The sequence below is a fragment of the Brettanomyces bruxellensis genome, chromosome 7, assembly GCF_011074885.1.
Source record: "Brettanomyces bruxellensis chromosome 7, complete sequence".
In the NCBI taxonomy this organism is placed as follows: Eukaryota; Fungi; Ascomycota; class Pichiomycetes; order Pichiales; family Pichiaceae; genus Brettanomyces; species Brettanomyces bruxellensis.
In genome coordinates, this window is record NC_054688.1 from 1200110 (window position 1) to 1219244 (window position 19135).

Below are 19135 nucleotides of genomic sequence, written 5' to 3' on the forward strand. Positions count from 1 at the left end.
CAGATACAGATGTGGAAATGATATATGAAGTAACAAATAAAAGTGGAAGGTCAAATAGAGAATTCAAATACAAGCATCAATGGAAGTCATAAGTGTTAATCAAATTCTCATAAGTCTTAACTCAAGTCTCATTAGTCTTGATTCAAATCTCTTAAACTTTATCACCAATTTAACGCTTGTCTACACACCTAAACACCTACACACAACTATTATCCAATAAAGCATCTATATTAAGGTCATGAACTACGTTTAACCAACCAAGCAAGAGATGCTCAGCCAAAAAAACCAGTCGGCAACCTTGGAGCATTTATCACATCAGACGACGTCTCGCTCTCACTTCGGCTGCTTCCAGATTGTGAGTTTTCGCTGGTCACAGGAGTGGAGTCACGCGGATTCTGGTGTGAGTGGTGGTGGCTGGAAGAGGAAGAGTTTCCCTCGGTCGAGGTTGAGCCAACAGCATTGCACCAGTACTTGTGGTAAGTCCAGGCCTTGCTCTGGCACTCCTTTGAGCAGTACTTTGCTCTTTTGCATCTTCTGCACTTGGCAAACTGCCGAGGGTCCTGCTCCCACTTGCGGCAGCCAAAATAAGCACACTGCCTACGACCCCCCTTGGTTTCGTCCTTTCTGTTGTAATTGCGGACGATAACCGATGACCAGTAGTTGATATCTCGGCTGTAGAGATGTCGCACGGTGAATTTTTCCACCAGCGGGAAGATGTTGACTCTCCGGATGGGTTTAATTTGTTCATCGATACAGGCAGACTGAGAGACTGGGGTAGCAAGTTCATCCCAGCTGGTTTCATAGTCCCAGCGGACGGCATACCGGGCGAGTGAGTCTTGGTGCACCTGCCTATTCTTGATTCTAAGCCGGCGGTATTGCCGGTGGGCATATCTGGCGGCATCCACGGTGAGTTTCTCTAGTTTTTTTGCCTCGATGAAGGGGTTTTGCTCGTTGAGGATGGAGTCGTACGAGTTGAGTAAGTCTGCGTGTTGGTGGAGGGAAGGCAGAGAAACTGTGGATTGGTGATTAGGGATAGACTGACAATTTGATGAATCGCATTGACCATTTGAAATAGACTGACAATTTGAAATAGACTGACCATTTGAAATAGACCGACTATTTGATGAATCGCATTGACAATCATGAGATACTCCATCACAATCACACCCGCACACCGAAGAAGAACCAGCTTCTCCAAAACCAGAGTTGCGAAAACCAGGAAAAAGCACAAACGGGTTTTCGGGCGGCGTGTCACTCACAAAGTGGAAGTAATCGCAGTCGTTGAAGACCAGATCATCGGCCTGAGGCAGGCCGGAGTCCGGCTCAAGAGGCGGAGGCAGGTTGCCACTCCGCAGAGAAAGACCACTCACAATGTAATTGTTGGCCATCTCGTACCGCAGGCTCGTGTACTTGGACACGAAGGCCAAAAGCTGCAACGACCAGATCACATCGTCCTCCTTAGGCACCAGTACACCAGACTCGAACTCCCGCGGCACCGACTGGTTCAGCTTCTCCTCAAAGTGTTCCAGAAAGGGCAGGCATCCGGTCCAGGCGGTGCTCAGCTTCAACAAGTTGCAAACATCCTGGCAACCTGCCATATGGCCGGCAAAACTAGTGTCACGAACAAGATCCGGGTACTCGGAAGCCGCGGCAGGCCCACCGGGCTCACACAGTCGGTCCAGCAGCTGCAGGAAGCGTAGGCAGCCCCTGATTCGGCCGTATTCGCCGTCCAGCCGAGTGTGGGAGCTGGGAAAAGCGGAAAAGTTCGATTTTTCGCATCCCTGCTTGCCAATTTCCGCCCGGGCCTCCATGATGGTCTGGTTAGCCTGCTCCAGGAGGCTGCGGACCTGCCTGAAAACTGTATTTACCTGTGTGTCTGTTATTCCGTCGTTGACCGCCGTGTCTGAGTCCGTATCGACGTTGATGTTATCGGGCTCATTCTGCAAGGTGGGCCCGGTAGAAGCCACTGGGGCAGGCCCGGGACCCGCGATAGGCATAGGGCCACCCATTGCCATCCCTGCAGTCGAACCCCGGGACGAAAACTCGGTTACCCAGTCCATTTTCTGCGTTATCAGGTAATTATCAAGAATCGTCGCTATTATCGGAAGCACACCGGCCTGCACGACCTTCCGCCGCATCTTCTCGGTGCCCCGCGTGCCCACTAGCACCAAAGACTGGAAGGCAAGCACCCACTTCCACGCATAAATGCACTTCTGGGCCTCGGTCTGCGGATTTCGGCATTCGTAAAGAATGTCAACAAGCCTCTCAAGCCCTCCATCTTGTGACAATGCCTGCCGCACCTTCCCGGATGACGACGCCAAGAATGTCAAGTGGTTGAGCGAGTTCACGAGGGGCTTGTCCTCTGTGCAGTCTAATGCTCTGCGGTCATAAAGTGTCGAGGTGATCGACACCGCTGCTTTGTTCACATGTACTGATTTGTTGTTTGAGTTTCTCATCGAGCATCAATGTGATGGTGAAAGGAATGAAGTGAGCCAGATAGAATGTGAATATCAGTGCTATGAGAAAATGTTGAAATGTGGAAAATGTTGAAATATGAAAAATGTTGAAATGTGAAAAATGTTGAAATATGAAATATGTGATCAGTGTTATCAATGTTGAAATTTGAATGAATGCCGAAATTTGAATCTGGTCGAACTTCAATCTACTATTTAAATGCCCACTTTCAACCTTGAAATATAAACGCTGTCCAAATTCAATCTTCGTTCCCGTACCTGTACCAAGTCTAAGCTCAATCTACCAACTTAAACTCCAAATATCTCAACTGCCCTAATTTTCCAGACTTGTGACTCTCACGATATATCGACTCTAACGAGAGTAAGTACTCAATTATTCTGTAATCTGCGCCTGTAGTATTAACGAAAATGCCCTTCCAACGGCTGTGACGACAGAGACCAGATCAAAACTTTCCAAATATACAGAGGTGGAATCCAAATGCCAGAATTATATGGAACACGGATTATGCACCGCACCTAGGCGTCGGAAAATACTGCTAAGGAAGTGTACGATATATGTAAGGCGAGAAAAAAAAATTAAAAATTAAAAAAATTAAAACAAACACCAGGGGTAAAATTAAGGAGACTCCGAGAAATGGGATAGGAGCAAGAAACAAAAAAATATTCAAAGCCTGTATCCAAACAATGGGAGCCCGGCACTATCAATAGTGAGGAAGCGGGACAGGAGTGCAAGAATTAAGCGGGTGAATACGTCGCCTGGAATTGTACCTGCACGATAATATCATGTACTCTCTGGATTTTAGACCGAGATGCCATGTATAATTGGTCAGAGTTACTTAGAAGATGCTTTTTTGGAAAATATATCTGGCAAATACAGTTGGGCACTTACAGATTCGAAGAATTATGCTATTTAACATAACCATTGGAATTTTAAGTTTCTGTACAGGTCGAATGGACGGCGAAAAAAAAAAAATGAAAATAAAAAAAAATCACGCCCTGTATCATGCAATGCCATACCAGATAATAGAAACCAGATTGAGCACTAACGCGAGTAGGCAAATTGCATTGGTGAAAGCAGGGACTGACTGCAAGGCATGTGGAGAATTATTAATCCGAGGCGTTAAACCCAATAGGGGCAAATCATAATAACGCTTTTTAAAAGAGGCTCTTCAGTATATTACCATCAAACCTTCTATTCCAAAGCAGCCAGATGGCCAAGCAATTATTACGCTTAATTTCCTGTATTTTCCTACAAGCCCATGTAGTATATCTAGAGCTATGCCCTTTACATTTTGCTGCCATGCCATACGTCCGTCATGCTTTATTTCTACCGTTTTTTTTCTTTCGGTGTTTTAAAAAGCCGACAAACAATACCTGATTGCTGCATGCCATTTCCGGCGGTTCGTCGACCCCATAATGGGACGATTTTTGAAGCCGATTAGTGGCAAGGCAGGCCTGATAGCAATTTACGGCTTTTCACCATGTCGTTTTTTTTTTTTTTTTTTTCATTAACATTACGATGTTACAATAGTTATTCCCTCGATGAGATGTGATGTTCACATTACTGCGGAATGCAATTGCTACTACCCCTGACGTTTCATTAATGTTCCTTTGAAGGCAAAAAAACTAACTACATGTGAAATGAAATCGATCAAAAAGATGAATAATGAAAAAGTAAATCCACGAAGGCAACAATAGCGGGAAAAATTTTTGTAGACGCCAGAAGCATGCAATGAATGTATTTAGAACTCGTTTGCCTTGTAAAGCCGTTTACAATAATACCGGCCAGCAGAACTCACAACTGTCTAGCCTTTCCTATTTTCTCACTTTTCCTTATCTTTGTCTTATACTTTTGGCTTGGTATTCCTGACGCTCCAAGCTGTGTATTTACTATTATATATTATATTCTCCTTGCTTTCCTTTGGTGAGATCTCATAACAAGCACATAATGTCAGTCCAATCACTCAATTACTATAGTAGTAATTTATAGTAGTATTTCCCCTATTTTTTTTTTATTCCTCCGTATTCTCCATATTTTTCCCCCTGTACCGGAGCCGCCTCCGCTATCGTTTTCTAGCCGATTTCTCACTTTGAGATTATACTTCTAGTAAAGCCTGAAAATTATGTCTTAATTACAAACTGCACAGACCCATTAACATAATGCATATATAGGCAGTATTAAATTAGGATACATAATAGCTGGTCAGATAAAATCTATGATAAGAGGTTTATCTACTGAAACCCATAATAAGCAAATTGATTACCTAAACTAAATCCACTCCATTTATGATAGTAAGACCACATCCATAATCATTCAAAATCTCTCAAAATCTATAACACAGCGTTCACCTACTTTCAATTAATTTACGCATTTCTACCACTCACGCAAATATAACGATGAAACGTTACATTATTTCATTTCTCTCGCAGCTTATGTATTAACATTATATTTATGCATAGCCAGCGACTTCAACTTTTCTAAACTTCACACCCATAAGCCTTTACCCGCCTTTGACATGTATGAGCCAAGCTCTTTGACACGATCACTCCAGAAGTCATTTTGTTCTGCATGTGACCAATCTGCTCCATAGTCATGGTATGTGGCTGAATCCAGTTGATCTCAACTTCAGAAGACACCTCGTTAATGTGTCCTTTGATCAACCCCAACGATAAACACTTCATCACCATCATCTCGACATCATTTGCATCCTTCAATGCAGGGATACTCTTTAGAATCTCGCTGTACCTGACCGTTTTGTTGTTTGTAGGCTTGTTGAAAACGATTTCTATCAATGCCATGATGCAAACCTTTTGCTTTAGAAACTCTATGTGTGAAGAAAGCTCTGGAATCTTCTGGATCTCACCGGAACTCACGATCTGCTCGAAAACCTCCAAATCGCCGCTGTTCAAGGCAATCACCAGCTTCTTCAGCCACTCATCTTTCAAATATTTGAATATCTCATGGGTTATGATCTCTCCAAAGTTGTAGATTCGATCTCCTAACAAACCACTAATGCAAATTTTCCGAACGATGTCCTCCTTGTCTCCAAGCTCATCTATGTTCTCGATGCATGCCAAAAAGAGAAGTGAGCTGTAGTAATAAGAGCTGTAATCTCCATTTATCTGCATGACTTTAGCATTTGTGCCGTAATAACTGGCATTGACTCTGTTATCAACCGAGCTTGTTAGTTTATCAATCTTCTTTTGACACTCATCCATAATTGCTGTGGCCTCATCTATATTTCCCATCTCCAATTTCACTCTGGCTGTCTCAACTTCGACGAAAATCAAAGCCTGAATCACCTCATTGTCGTTTATATCCTCCTCAACGACTTTTTTCGACTCTTTCAACCCGTAATCGGTAACTTTTTGCCTGAGCATCTTCAAATGCTCAAGCGAGTCCTCTGGTGTGCATTGTTCGATCGACAACAAGAGAAATTGCACTAACTTGAGCTGATTCAACTTGTCGCCAAAACTCATGATGAAATTCTCAAAAAGACGAAGTCTGATTCCTTCCGAGTGTTCATTCTTGTACACATCGTTTTCCAAAAGCTCACTGAGCTGGAACCAAAGTTTTCGCTCGTACAAATCTTCCAATTTGTAAAATGCACCGATCAAATCTGCATCATCAGTAGGCTCTATTTCCTCTCGAAGGGTGATCAATGTGGTGAGAGGATCTCCTGAATCAATATCCATTCTATCAGACATCTTGCTGTGTCTATTATCTATATATTCAAATACTTCAATGTGCTATACAGTGCTATTAAGCTCCTCTAACTGCTCTAAATGGTGCCCTTAACCATATCTGTCAGTATTTCGTAACCTTCTTCATTGCATGCGCGGGCAAATGATAGCGAAAGAAAAAAAAAAAAAAAGCCAATCCAAAAAAAAAAAAAATATATAAATAAACCGCATAACAAAAAAAAGTATGCTGGTGTACAGATGCCAGTTATATTTACAGCGCTGAAAATTTGCACTGACAAAACAAGGACCAGGTTCCCGATGCATGAATTATGGCAGAGATCAAATATATGCAATCAGAGGATTCTCATAGCATAACGAGTTTACGGGCATTGTCAAACTTTAAGCAAAGGATAATCACCTGTTTGCCAAACAAATACCCCTAAAATAAAAAGTGTTTGGTCTTAATCCTTCAAACTACAACATGTCTGGAGAGAATAAAGATGATCCTTTACATGGATTGGCACCAAAGCTGGTAGGCCTCGTTCGGCTTTGTTCTGCATTGAATTCTAAGGACATAGACTTTTATCGGAGTATAGACTCCGGAATAAAGCAGGAAAGTGATGACGTTCGGACGAAATTATTGGATATGCTTAATCGATTAGTTAAATCTTCTATTTCCATATCAACGGATTTGGATCCCGAACAATTCATTATCAAGGATGGCAAAGAAAACGAGAAGCAGAACATGAAATTGATTGGAGATCTTCTTGACACGTTTTTTGAAAATGTTGAAATTGGCATGGATGCATATAAAAAGTCCAGAATTCACGAATATGATAATGGAGCTAAATCAGGCACGGCAGGCACAAATACGGAAGAAGAGGGTCCAGATGGAGTCAAGTACACATACTTAGACGATGCAGATAACTCTACGAGTAAAAAGCTTCCGATCCAGATGCAACATTCGAAAATCGAAAAGCCTCAAACGAAATTTGTGCCGAAAGTGGATAACTTTGAAAAGCATCCTTTCAAGCCCAAGATTGATTCGAAGCCAAATGCGGTTATTCCATTTGAGAAGAGCATGGAGCTTGTTCCAGCCTCAGAGGCAATTCCACAGCATTATATTAATCCATACGAGTACGAGATTATGAATGCTAAATACCCAGATTGGATATTTTCACCCATAGAGCATCCTTACACATCTGTTCCCTGGAAGAGCAGCCCACAACCTGGGTGGGTTGATAATGTGGAGCAACTTAAAGCACTATTGTCCGAGTTAGAGAAGTGTAAAGTGATAGGTGTTGATTTGGAACATCATGATTACCGAACATATCATGGTCTTACATCTTTAATGCAGATTTCAACGGACACCGGCAAGGATTACATTGTTGACCCGCTTTCTGCACAGCTAAGGCCTCATTTAAGCCTACTAAATATTGTCTTCACAAATCCAGATATCATCAAAGTGTTCCATGGAGCATTTATGGATATGATGTGGCTTCAGAGGGATTTGGGCCTATACGTGGTTTCGCTATTTGATACCTACTGGGCGGCAAAAGAGTTGGCTCTGGGCAAATATTCGTTGGCATTTCTTTTGGAGAAGTACATTCATTTTCGTACATCGAAGAAATGGCAACTTGCAGACTGGAGAATTCGGCCTTTGGGACCCGAAATGAGGAATTATGCTAAGGCCGATACACATTTCCTTATAGAGCTGTTTGGAAAGATTCAAGCCGAGCTCATAAAGAAACCAGGTGCCATGAAACGAGTTTTATACCATTCACGAAAAGTTTCAAACCGGAGATTCGAGTATGCAACGTACAAACCTCGAAATGCCGCAGCGTTTGGTGTTGTTTCAACAGGTGGCTCTGTTCCACTTACACCAGAATTCCAGGATGCTTTATTTAGCTTTGATACAAGCAGAGAGCTCCCTTGGCTATCGCTGATGCGTTCAAACGGTATTCCAGATACTAAAGGGCCAGTGGTCGAGGCATTGTACAAATGGAGAGATAATAAAGCACGGAAAGAAGATGAATCGATTAGATACATCATGTCAGACTTTGTTTTGACATCATTGGCCAATTCATTTTCTCCTGGGGCCATTGATCAAATTACGGAGGCAGCAGTGCTGAATGTGATTAATAGATCCGCCAGATTTGGCTCCTCATACTATGTGAGGAAATGCATCAAAGATCTTACTGTGTTGATTAGAGATGTGATGAAGCAACTGTCTAGAATTGACCTGAAAGCATGGCAGCTTGCTGCTGGTACAATTACACCTCCGGTCCTGTCAAACACAAAAATTGATGCCAAGAATGTGTATTCATCTGTGAGAGATGTCGAGAGACTAGATGACGAATTTGCAGGCCTTTCCTCGCAATTTGAAAAGCTGAATTTCCCGGGAAAGACAGATGAACAGACAGCAAGATGCTCTCTTGAAAAAGCAGACCCACAATTATTTGCAGGTAAGGAATCTGTTGGAATTCGATACTCTAAAGGTGGAAATGCAGCCACGCCAGTCTCAAAGAAAGAGGCCAAAAGCAGGTTGGACAAGATTGTGGACAGATTCGCAAAGAATACAGAGAGAGTTACTCTTGCAGACCTACAAATAGAGGAAGAAGCCAAGCATGAAAATGCAAATGAGATACAGAATGAAGAAGCTGAACATGATGTAGATGAGCAAAGGCCAAAGAGGGAGGACAAAAATGAAATTATAACACTAAGAAAGCATCAGAACAGAAATAACAGGAGGAGAGGAAAAGTACAAAGGAATGATGGAGAGAGTATTGATTTATCGAAAAGATTACTCGAACCGATTGACGACAGAAAGAGAAGAAGAAAGCACAAAAAGAGATCATACGATCCATATGCGGATTCTTCGAAGCAGAATCCAAATATACCTCTTGCCAGAAAGAGGAAGAGGAGGGACCTGGGAAAGCAGGCCACTTTTAAGAAATAGAACTTTCGTTTGTGCGAATAAATCACATATCTAGAGAAAATGTACGTAAACAGAGCAGTAGCTTTATTATCTGCACAGCCTTCCGAATTGTGGTTGCAGACGAGAATTTATTTGTACATAGTTCACAAACTTCATAATTTTCAATCACCAGTCGCAATCATGTGTTGGCACGGTTGGCAAAATTCCTTGTTAATATGTACAAAGCCGAATACAGGAATCACCTATTTGGGTAAACAAGTATTAGCGCCGAGTAAAATGCTACACAAAGCAGCAGATACTTCAAGGATTACTACGAACAATCTGGAAGCGAGCTTTGATTACAACAAAAGAGTAGCATACAACCGGATGAAGACAATGCTGGTATTACTGACAGCCTTGCGGCCAAGTGTAACATAAGTTTCTTTAATTTTAATTTAATAGCCCCCATTATTATATGAAAAGCACAACTTTAAATTTAAAATACACGTGCAAGGATTTCTCTTGGTCCATCCAGGAAATTTTCTCACTCCTGAGAATTTGTTTCGTGCACTGAGCCCAAAGATTTGGGCTGGCCACATAAAAGAGTGAATGAATCAGCCTGCAATCTATTTCTTCCCTTCAAGAAATCCAATTCCATCACAAACAAAAATCCAAGAAGAGTGGCATCACAGTCTAGAACCAACTTTCCAGCAGCTTCGGCCGAGCCTCCCGTGGCAAGGATGTCATCCACAATTAAAACTGTAGAGCCCTCAGGAATGGCTTCTTTTTGTATTTCGAAGTAATCATCACCATACTCTTTTGTATATTTCGCCTCGTAGACTTCTCCGGGGAGCTTTCCTCTCTTTCTGACAGGAACAAAGCCTGCATTAAGTGCCAATGCTAACGTTGGTCCAAATAGAAAACCTCTAGATTCTAATCCAACAACATAGTCTATCGTCTCTCCCTTGAATTTCTCATCAACATAAGTTTTGAAAGCCAAGACTAGCTTGTTGAACAGATTTGGAATACGGAAAATTGGGAGGAAATCGACGAAAAGAATTCCATCTTTGGGAAAATTCGGATACTGATGAAGTGCTGTTTTGAGCTCTTGCGAGATCTCATTGATCTTTTTGGACGCTTCTGGTGAAAGAGTAGGGTCCGACATGATTCCGATTAGTGCGTGCTTGGGGGGCTTCTTTGATTATGTATGATAAATGGTGTGTCTCCGAAATAAAGAAGAGTATTCGTATGTTTGTCCATGCAGATCGAGATCGAGTTCACCCCCTAAAAAAAAAAAAAAAAAAAAAAAAATAGATGCTCAGGAAAAATTTTGGACTGAAAAATTAACCGGAAGACATACTTATCTATAACTTTGCCAATGTCCGACATTAGACTGTCATTATATGGACACTTTGAACAATTGGATTACAGCCGGCTCAGTGTATGTTTGTGCGTTGGGTATAGTCGCGAGATCTCGATTTGATGGGTAGAAGGGGAAAAAAAAAAAAAAAAAAAACTGAAACATGTTTTTGGTCTACAGATGTACTATCGGCAGGCAAGTACTACAACAATATACCAAAATACCTAAAAGAAGACTGCTAAACACATAAATAAAAAAGCAAAACTACTTTAATATACAGATGTCAAATTCAGCGTTGGCGCTTACTTAGATATACATTCTGGTGGTGGATCATTGAATGGAAAGAGTGCACCAGTAAGAAATAAAAAAAATGAAAACTCTTCTCCCATCCTCTAAACATTGTTGGTGAAGATGTTTAAGGGTGTGGAACTTCGACTTCTCTCTTCATCTCCAAACTGGTGGTGTCTCCTGGATCTACTCTGGAACAGCACAAAGTTATCATCCACAATGTCAGACATCACTTCTGAGATGTAGTAAAAGCCGCCAGTAGACGTCCATGAAACAGAATTCACATCGTAGATGTATCGGGAGGTTTTAAGCCTGCTCAAAATAGAAGAGGCGTTATTCCAAGTCACGGTAAACCCAGCCGGGACAATCGGCTTTAAACTGATGATCTTTGTGCCGACCTTGAGATCCGAAAAAAGCTCCACAACTTTGCTGTTCAGCTTTGCATCGAAAAGATAGTTGTTCACTAGGATAACATCACATCTATCAACAACCTTCTTCACATCCATATTATCCTCGAAAGACTGTCGTGAGAAAAGGTGGACTGGCCATGAGTCAATCCCATTACCTTGCATCTCTTGCAAAACTCTGCAGCCTGTTTATCACCCAAATCAGATGCGTTTTTCGCAATTTCAACTCCGTAACTCTCGCAGCCAAACTCAACTGCCGCCTGAATGACACAGTTGGCCACACCGGATCCTAAATCCATAAAGCAGCTGTCCTTGGATAATCCACACTGCTTATAAACCTTGCTGAGAAGTTGAGGCATCAATTCTCCATACACGTAGTTGGAAAAAGCCTTGTAAGAGCGGAGTTTTCTAGAATCCGGCATCACAGCTCTTGCATAGCACATATCTAACAATTCGTAGATGGTGACAATCGGAAAATTGCTTCTGCCAGCAGTATATCTCATCGTGACACCTCTTTCTCGCAGATCTTTCATCAACGCATTGAATTCATTAACCGAATCCAAGATTCCATGAATATCCTCATTGTCAAAGCTCGTTATATACCTGCCAATAACACAATCCTTGGGCTGTTTCATATTAACAACCTTCTCTCTCACATCCGGTGGCATGAACGTGAATGCTAGCAACTCCATATGGCGTCCAAGTTCGTCAAACACGTTGAATGCGGTATCCTTCTTGCTCTCAGCCAACAGATAGTGCTCAGTATAATCAGAGAACGGATACTGAAGTTCGAGTTCCGTCGGTGGAAAATTTGGATCGTCCATATTGTACGATGCCTTGTCATTTTCCACCAAATCCTTTGCCTGTAGTAGGCCAGTCGGAATGTCAGAGTCTGGCTCAAATCTATAAATCGAATCCACAAACATCTTCCTGTTACCAATTTCCAAGAATGTCTCGTTTGTCAAATCCGAGAACCAAACTGCTTCTTCCTTCTTCTCCTCCTGCTTGATATTCTGTGCCTCCTTCTCCTCTTCTTCCTTCTTCACAGACGTCTGTATCTTTTCTTTGTGTTCGGATTTAGTCGTGCCTTTTGGTTTCTTTGCCGCTTTGTGAATCAGTTTCTTTTCCTTTAGCGTTTTCTTCCTCTTCAAAGTTTTCAACCTCCTTGTGGAACGCTTCTGTCTCACTTCATCAAGTACCGGATACCATCTCTTAACCGGTTTCACTTCTCTTCTTTTAGTTGCATCGAAGTTGTCGTTTCCCACATGCGTAAAGTATGCAGTAGCATGCAATAATTGCTCCACCTCGTTTCCATGATAGTAGTCTTCCTTCTTTGGCGGTTTCTTTTCATTATTTCTTCCCGCATTTAATGCACGTCTCTTTGCTCTCTCAATGGCTTGCTGTCTTTTGAGCTCCTTTTTTCTCATCATGCTTTCCTCTAGTTTCTCCTTTCTGCGCCTTTTTTCTTCCGGCGTTAGTACCTTTGTCTTCTTAAATCTATAAACTCCACTTTGAATCATGTTTTCTTTGATCTTCTCTATTGCCTCGCTCGATTTCCGTTCTTTCCCTCGTGACATTGACATATACCATTCTGATGCCTCCAGAAGATCTGCCAATGCCTTATTTCTCCTTTTTGCCTTTTTTGTGACTTTCTTCTGTTCACTTGGCTCTTTTTTTCTTTTACTTAGCGTTACTGTGCTCCCACTGTCTCCGTTTGATTGATATTTTGTATTTTCCAAACTCTCAAACTTCCCATTCAATTTATCAGTCACGTTTGTCTCGTCGGGGCAAACAGATGTTGAATCGACGCGATTCGAATCATTATTTACCTGATTTTCCATCTTCTGAGGGCAGTGCTCATCACTTTGAGGAGAATCCGACACAGAGGTCGAAGAAACACTTGAAAGTCCCTCTTCAAAAGTAGACGAGTACTCCGAATGTGATCTGTTAAGATCAACGCCCACCATGTTACCAATTGGGGCTCCCAACAACACAAAACAAAAGATCTGGCCAGGCGTAGAATGCCTTTTTCTAGACTTGTCCACGTTATGACAGTGAGTTGAACCTTAAGCTTAGCAAAAAGAAAGCAACTCTGTTCAGGAAGTCTATGCACGAAAAAGATAAATAAAGAAAAAATAAAAAATAAAAAATAAAAATAATAAAAAAATAAAGAAAAACATAAATGGATATCCCCTCAAAAGTATATTTCCCACACTTTTACGTTTTTTTACCTTTACAATTTTTTAAATTGGCAGTTACGCGAAAATTTCAGTCTGAAAAAATTGCTTACCAGAGTGCCGAAAGAAAATAAATGACCCGGACTGACTGGAAATTCACGGCAGTCCGAATCCAGGTTGTGGGAAGTGCGGCACCGCTTAATAGCATCGCTTGCCGATTAGTACATGCACCATGAAATCTTTAAATGGCCAGAAAACTCGTTGTTCCAAGATTATTTGTGACGTATTATATCACCATGTTACATATATGTGAAAGGTTCTCAAATAAACGTATTGTGCGTTTAAAATTGAAAAGTAATCAGTGACAGATCATTCCATCACTTTGTTTTTTTCTGAATATGCAATATCTAAGCTGATTAAATCGTTCCTCCATTATTATGTACCGCCGCTGCCGCTATTGATAAAATCCGATTTCTTGAGCCAGACTTTCATTTCTGTCGTTTGACACATATTCATGCTTTCCTGAGCATCAAGTCGGATATGTCCTTTCTTGATATCACATGATGCTGCGAATACTCTATGGTATCGGATCCAAGGACATCAAGCATATCTATTATTCTATAGTAGTGCTTGTAATCCCTGGTAATGTTCAAGTTATCATAAAGCATGTCAATGTGCATTTTCAACTGGGAGGCACCAGGTTTGCTGAATGTATTACACCAAATGAAATTCTTCTCGAAATACGTGGATATGACACTCGAAAATATTTGCTTTGCAGACCTGAATTCCGCAACAAACAAGCACTTTCTCAAGAATTCCAAATCTTTTCGCAATGTCTCTATTGGAAGTTGCAATTCTTGGCATTGTGAGTTCACATCCTCCAAATTATTCCAGGATGTGTTGTTTTGGAAGTATTCCTTCATGGTCCTGTTTAGTTGTCTCTCTATATGTGTTTTAAGCTTTTCCGTTATTTTACTAAGCACCCCTCTCTGGTAACCTGATACCACCGAATCGAAAAATGTATTAGCACAATTGTTATTAGGGTTTATTGCATTCCAGAGTTCAACAAATATTGGTTTTTCACCCCACTTCTGCATTGCTGCTACCATGAATTTCGCCGAGCACCATATTCGACATAAACGCTCGATATAGCTTATGTCATCTGTTCTCTTCACGGAATCCAATGCATTAAGTCCTTGCGAGAGGATTTCATAGTAGAAATTCAACAATTTTAATTGAACATCACTGAGAAACTTGAGCTGGTATTTTAAAGGCAAGTCTTCATAACTTAGCGTTATTCCATCGAACAAGTTTGTAAGATTCTCTGCCGATTTCGTAGGTTGAGTCTGACCTTCCTCTACAAATCCATAGTCTATGCTAAATGCTTGCTCAGCATTAATTATTTCGTCGTAACGATGATTGACAAATCGTTTTTCATCATCTAGCCATTTTGCAAATATCTGCTCATCCGAAAGAATGAGATCATACGTTAGCCCAGGCCACTCGTCACGTCCCATAATTTGATGATAATTAAATTCATCCGCCAATCTACGGTCAAATTTCTGAAGTTCAAACACGAGATGGTTTAATAACTGTTCGTTTTTAGCACAAAGCGACCGATCATGTATAAATTTGTTTCGTGCGATGGCTAAAACCGATGTGATAAAGCTGTCTTCTATCAATATCTTAGGATAGTATTTGTGAAAAATATCTCTAAATGTTAGACGTACCAGTTCCTGGTTTTTCTTCAAGTAACCAAAGATGTATTCAAGCGCATACTCTGGCTTTGAAATCTGATTGGTTTCTGTTGGTCCTTCAAAATGATAAACAAATCTAACCTTGAAAGCAGAGCAGATGCAATCCACTGCCCATATTGTTTTTGGATATGTTGGATTGTTATTTATTGGATCAAGTGTTTGAAGTTTAAGAAGTCTCATGAAATTGAGGATTATCTTTTTCATCTCTGCGCTTTTTATTGGCTTTTGCTTTTCAGTGCCAAAATCCTTTAATTCTTCGTTCAATGCGTTTTCTGTTTCGGGCTTGAATCTGACAGTTATGACTGATGATAGACTATTAAATAGTTGATCTCTGTATGATTTGATGCTGCTTATGACGGACTGTCCATATTCTGCTGTGTTATACTCTTCATTATTGTAGTAAAGTTCAACCCGTTTGTAAACATCTGTAAGAATATCTAATTGTTCATCATAATTCGAGTTGCTTATTGTATCCAGGTTTTTAAGATCTGATATATCTTTTTGAATTTTCAAAAAGGAAATGCACACGTCCTTTAGTACCAATAAACGTCTTTTCTCGACCATTTGTTTTTTCACATCCTGCAATAGTGATAGATTTCCATATGTTTTGATTAGTGAGTCCAGCTTGTCAACATCGTTTGATTTAATTGCACTTTCAACCTGACTGCGGATTTCCCCAACAATCTTAGTCATTCTACTTTGCGTGCTTGCATTTTGACCTGTTAAACTCGTTTTTTCTTTACTGTTGATGTCTTGCTTGTGCTGAATAGTGGCAATAACTTTGTCAATTGAATTGAGATCATCCAAAGAAGCAAAGTTTGCATTTAAAAACGTATCCATGGTTTGAATTGAAGGAATTTATGGTGCGTACCCTATGAAATATAACTTTCGTAGACCCTCCTCCAAATGTAGCTATTCCTATAAGTGGTGTAATGAGATCAAGGAGAAAAGGACAGATCGGCAAACAGATGATAAAAAAATTGATTGTCCGAAAATATAACATTAGAGATGCCACCCGAAAAAAAATGAATTAAAAAAAAAAAATAAAAAAGCTACAAGCGTGTAGATACTGATTTATGCTTTCATTGAGGATTTTACCACTCTATTTATGAGTTTCATAAAATTTGGCACTGTCAATACTTATATACTTCCACTCTCTTCACAGTGCTCTTTCAGTGCTCGTTCAGTAATCGGAACATTTTCGGCTAAATTAATACTAAAAGTCTTACTCTTGGAATCTATATTAATTCTCAAATGAGCGTTTGGAGTACTTCTGGTGAAGGATTTCATCGGAACAAATCCCCATTTTTTAAGCATATTAATATCTTCATCCCAACCATTACACATTGTTGTAAGCATTTTTTCGCCAGTGAATATTGCGTTGACTCCAGCCATGAAAATTAGTAATTGTTCTGATTCTTTCATGGTGTATCTTCCGGCGGCTAATCTGACAATAGATGCAGGCATTAACAATCTTGCAGAAGCAATTGTTCTAAGGAGTTGCTCCATTGTAAGTTCCCTACCTTTATACTTTGTTTTAAGCTCATCTGCCAACGGGGTTCCCTTTATTGGAATCAATTTGTTGATAGGAACAGACTCTGGATGTTCTTTCAAAGTGCATAATGTATGCAAGAAGGAAATTCTATCATCATCTGTTTCTCCCAAGCCACAAATGCCACCTTGACACAATGAAATTCCAGCATCCTGGACTCTTTTACCAGTAGCTAACCGATCATCAAATGTTCTAGAACTGATGATGTTCTTGTAATGATTCCTTGAAGTATCAATATTGTGATTATAAGCAGTTAATCCAGCCTTCTTTAACACCTCCGCCTGGCCATCATCCAGCATTCCAAGTGTGACACATGTTTCCATTCCTAGTTCATCATTGATCTTTTTCACCATTCCACTGATCTTTTTAAGAGCAGACTTTCTTCCATGCATTCCTCTCCATGCAGAACCCATGCAAAACCTGGTTGCACCTTTTTGCTTGGCTTTTTTCGCCTGGGAGAAAACCGTGTCCAAATCAAGTAATTTCTCTGCCTTAACATCAGTGTGATTTCTCGAGGATTGAGCGCAATACTTACAATCTTCTGTGCAACCACCTGTCTGATGGACAGCAATGAGCAAAACTGGATTTCAGATGGATTGAAAAACTTGCGTGTAATCAATTGTGAGTAAAAAAGAAGATCGTGAAGTGGGGTGTTGTATATTTCACCGATTTGATCCTGTGTCCAATTGTGAAGTGGTTTATCAGTAGTCAAAGCTTTTTGCATCGCCTTTGAGATTGGCAATGTCTTGCTACCAATCAAACCAACAGTATCATCGACTTTGCCAACAGATTGGGCAAAGTTTCGCTTGATAGTGGTAGACTTTAAAATCAATCTAGAGGTGAAACACGAACGTTTAAAGGTAGTAATTTTAAGCATGGCTGATATTCTGAGAAAGGGGTAATGGTGATATTTAATGGATATAAGCTATCAGTTGTTGAAAACTCTGATGAACAAAAAGAAAGTATTCAAAAATGATAGAATAAAAACTAAGTATAAAAGGCCGGTAGTTTAGAGGAGTGAAAAAATGACTTTCGATTGCAACCATTTTATATGCATTCATTACACTTCGAAAATCCCTTATTCGCTGAAATTTTTTACCTGCAGCATCCTCGTAAGTCAGCTTTCACTACGAAAAAAAGATGAATTGAATCATCCGTGAATCATCTTCGAGCACAAGAAAAATCCTGAGGGGCGTGTTCAGTTTAGACGCAATGACAAGCGTCGATGCTAAATAGCGTCCGGTGTACGGTTGTTTAGAAAAGTTTTGAGTTTTTTGTTTTCCTGATTCTAAGTTTTTCGTCCCAGATCTCTCTCTCTCTGGGATCTTAGCTCGCCCGTTCCCCGAATCGGGTCCGTGTAAGTGATTCGCCGCTCGACCAATCGAGGGGTCACGCACGGCTGTTTGAACAATATCAGGCATTAGCCAGTAAGCCGAGATAAGAGGGTAAAAGGCGAATTCGGTGTCGGGTTGGGTTGAAAATCATCGGATTTTTGCGAACAGAAATAAAATATTATTGTATTTGCCCATTGGTAGTCAGTCAGTCAGTTTACGAAATAATCGAAAGAAGAGATCTGAAAAAAAGATTACCAGTACAGAGCATGTGGTACATTAAACACATAAAATATATAAAATGCGAGGAGATTGATTGCACAAGATGGAAAAGTGAAATAACCCAAGGATAGAGTAAATAAATGCTAGGTAAAGTAAATGCTAGATAAAGAAAATGCTAGATAAAGAAAGTGCTAGATAAAGGAAGTGCTAGATAAAATAAGTACTAGATAAAGTAAGTGCTAGATAAAATAAATGTCTGAAAAACTACATATGTTGGAATTGCGAATGAGTCCCAAATGTGGGGGAATGAATTATTTATTGGCAAGTCATCGTAACCGTGCTGGAAATGAAATGAATGAATAAGAATGAATAGGTTTTGATTCGATCTAACAAAAAAAAATAGTACAATTATTTGTAATTGTGTGAGATGATAGATATGTCATGCGCAAAAAAAAAAAAAATTGTCGCTTGCGGTGAAATCAAAACGGCTGAGCGGGAATTGGGACAGTGCCAAGCTTGCTGAAAACAGCATCGTTTCAAGGACTAACTGTAAAGCGTAATCTTAAGTTGATGAATGTAAAAATGAAATGAAGATATGATAACAGCGTAAGGAAAAGCATGGGTTAAAGCTAATGATCGAATTACTAATAGGTAATTCGATCAGTAATGAGTTGGCCAAACTCCGAGCAGGTCCGGGATTTCGTTTTGTTATCGATGATTACTGTGGCTTTAGTTCTGGCATTAGTGTTGGCTTTTTTAACGTGACAAACGATAACCGTATAAGAATACCGGGCAGAATAGGATGCACACACCCCGTGCAATGGGCGGTAGCCGGGAAATGGCCCCCAGTAAATTGTGCAGGGGATGGCAAAGGGATTACAGAGAATCTCCGGAGAAGACAAATTCTTACCAGGGGCAACTACAAGGCCTAATGGAAATACTGAAATGCGGAGTTCTCCCCGCTAG

The 19135-nt window shown here is 40.5% G+C and overlaps 7 protein-coding genes across 7 annotated transcripts; 1 reads left to right on the plus strand and 6 right to left on the minus strand.

Moving 5' to 3' along the window:
• Window positions 1-272: 272 nt before the first annotated feature.
• Window positions 273-2456, minus strand: BRETT_004998 (uncharacterized protein; the record flags this gene model as incomplete). Its single annotated transcript, XM_041283484.1, has 1 exon — window positions 273-2456. The coding sequence occupies one exon, from the start codon at window positions 2454-2456 to the stop codon at window positions 273-275; it is 2184 nt and encodes a 727-aa protein (XP_041136836.1).
• A 2496-nt stretch (window positions 2457-4952) lies between these two features.
• Window positions 4953-6182, minus strand: BRETT_004999 (uncharacterized protein; the record flags this gene model as incomplete). The annotated part of the gene is made up of 1 exon (XM_041283485.1): window positions 4953-6182. The coding sequence occupies one exon, from the start codon at window positions 6180-6182 to the stop codon at window positions 4953-4955; it is 1230 nt and encodes a 409-aa protein (XP_041136837.1).
• Window positions 6183-6639: 457 nt separating this feature from the next.
• BRETT_005000 (uncharacterized protein) lies at window positions 6640-9117 on the plus strand (the record flags this gene model as incomplete). Its single annotated transcript, XM_041283486.1, has 1 exon — window positions 6640-9117. The coding sequence occupies one exon, from the start codon at window positions 6640-6642 to the stop codon at window positions 9115-9117; it is 2478 nt and encodes an 825-aa protein (XP_041136838.1).
• Window positions 9118-9619: 502 nt separating this feature from the next.
• APT1 (adenine phosphoribosyltransferase) lies at window positions 9620-10240 on the minus strand (the record flags this gene model as incomplete). Its single annotated transcript, XM_041283487.1, has 1 exon — window positions 9620-10240. The coding sequence occupies one exon, from the start codon at window positions 10238-10240 to the stop codon at window positions 9620-9622; it is 621 nt and encodes a 206-aa protein (XP_041136839.1).
• A 587-nt stretch (window positions 10241-10827) lies between these two features.
• Window positions 10828-13097, minus strand: BRETT_005002 (uncharacterized protein; the record flags this gene model as incomplete). The annotated part of the gene is made up of 2 exons (XM_041283488.1): window positions 10828-11244; window positions 11289-13097. The coding sequence occupies 2 exons, from the start codon at window positions 13095-13097 to the stop codon at window positions 10828-10830; spliced, it is 2226 nt and encodes a 741-aa protein (XP_041136840.1).
• Window positions 13098-13819: 722 nt separating this feature from the next.
• On the minus strand, window positions 13820-15904 carry BRETT_005003 (uncharacterized protein; the record flags this gene model as incomplete). The annotated part of the gene is made up of 1 exon (XM_041283489.1): window positions 13820-15904. One exon carries the CDS (start codon window positions 15902-15904, stop codon window positions 13820-13822), a length of 2085 nt encoding a protein of 694 aa, XP_041136841.1.
• Window positions 15905-16204: 300 nt separating this feature from the next.
• On the minus strand, window positions 16205-17493 carry BRETT_005004 (uncharacterized protein; the record flags this gene model as incomplete). The annotated part of the gene is made up of 2 exons (XM_041283490.1): window positions 16205-17107; window positions 17152-17493. 2 exons carry the CDS (start codon window positions 17491-17493, stop codon window positions 16205-16207), a joined length of 1245 nt encoding a protein of 414 aa, XP_041136842.1.
• Between the last annotated feature and the right edge of the window lie 1642 nt (window positions 17494-19135).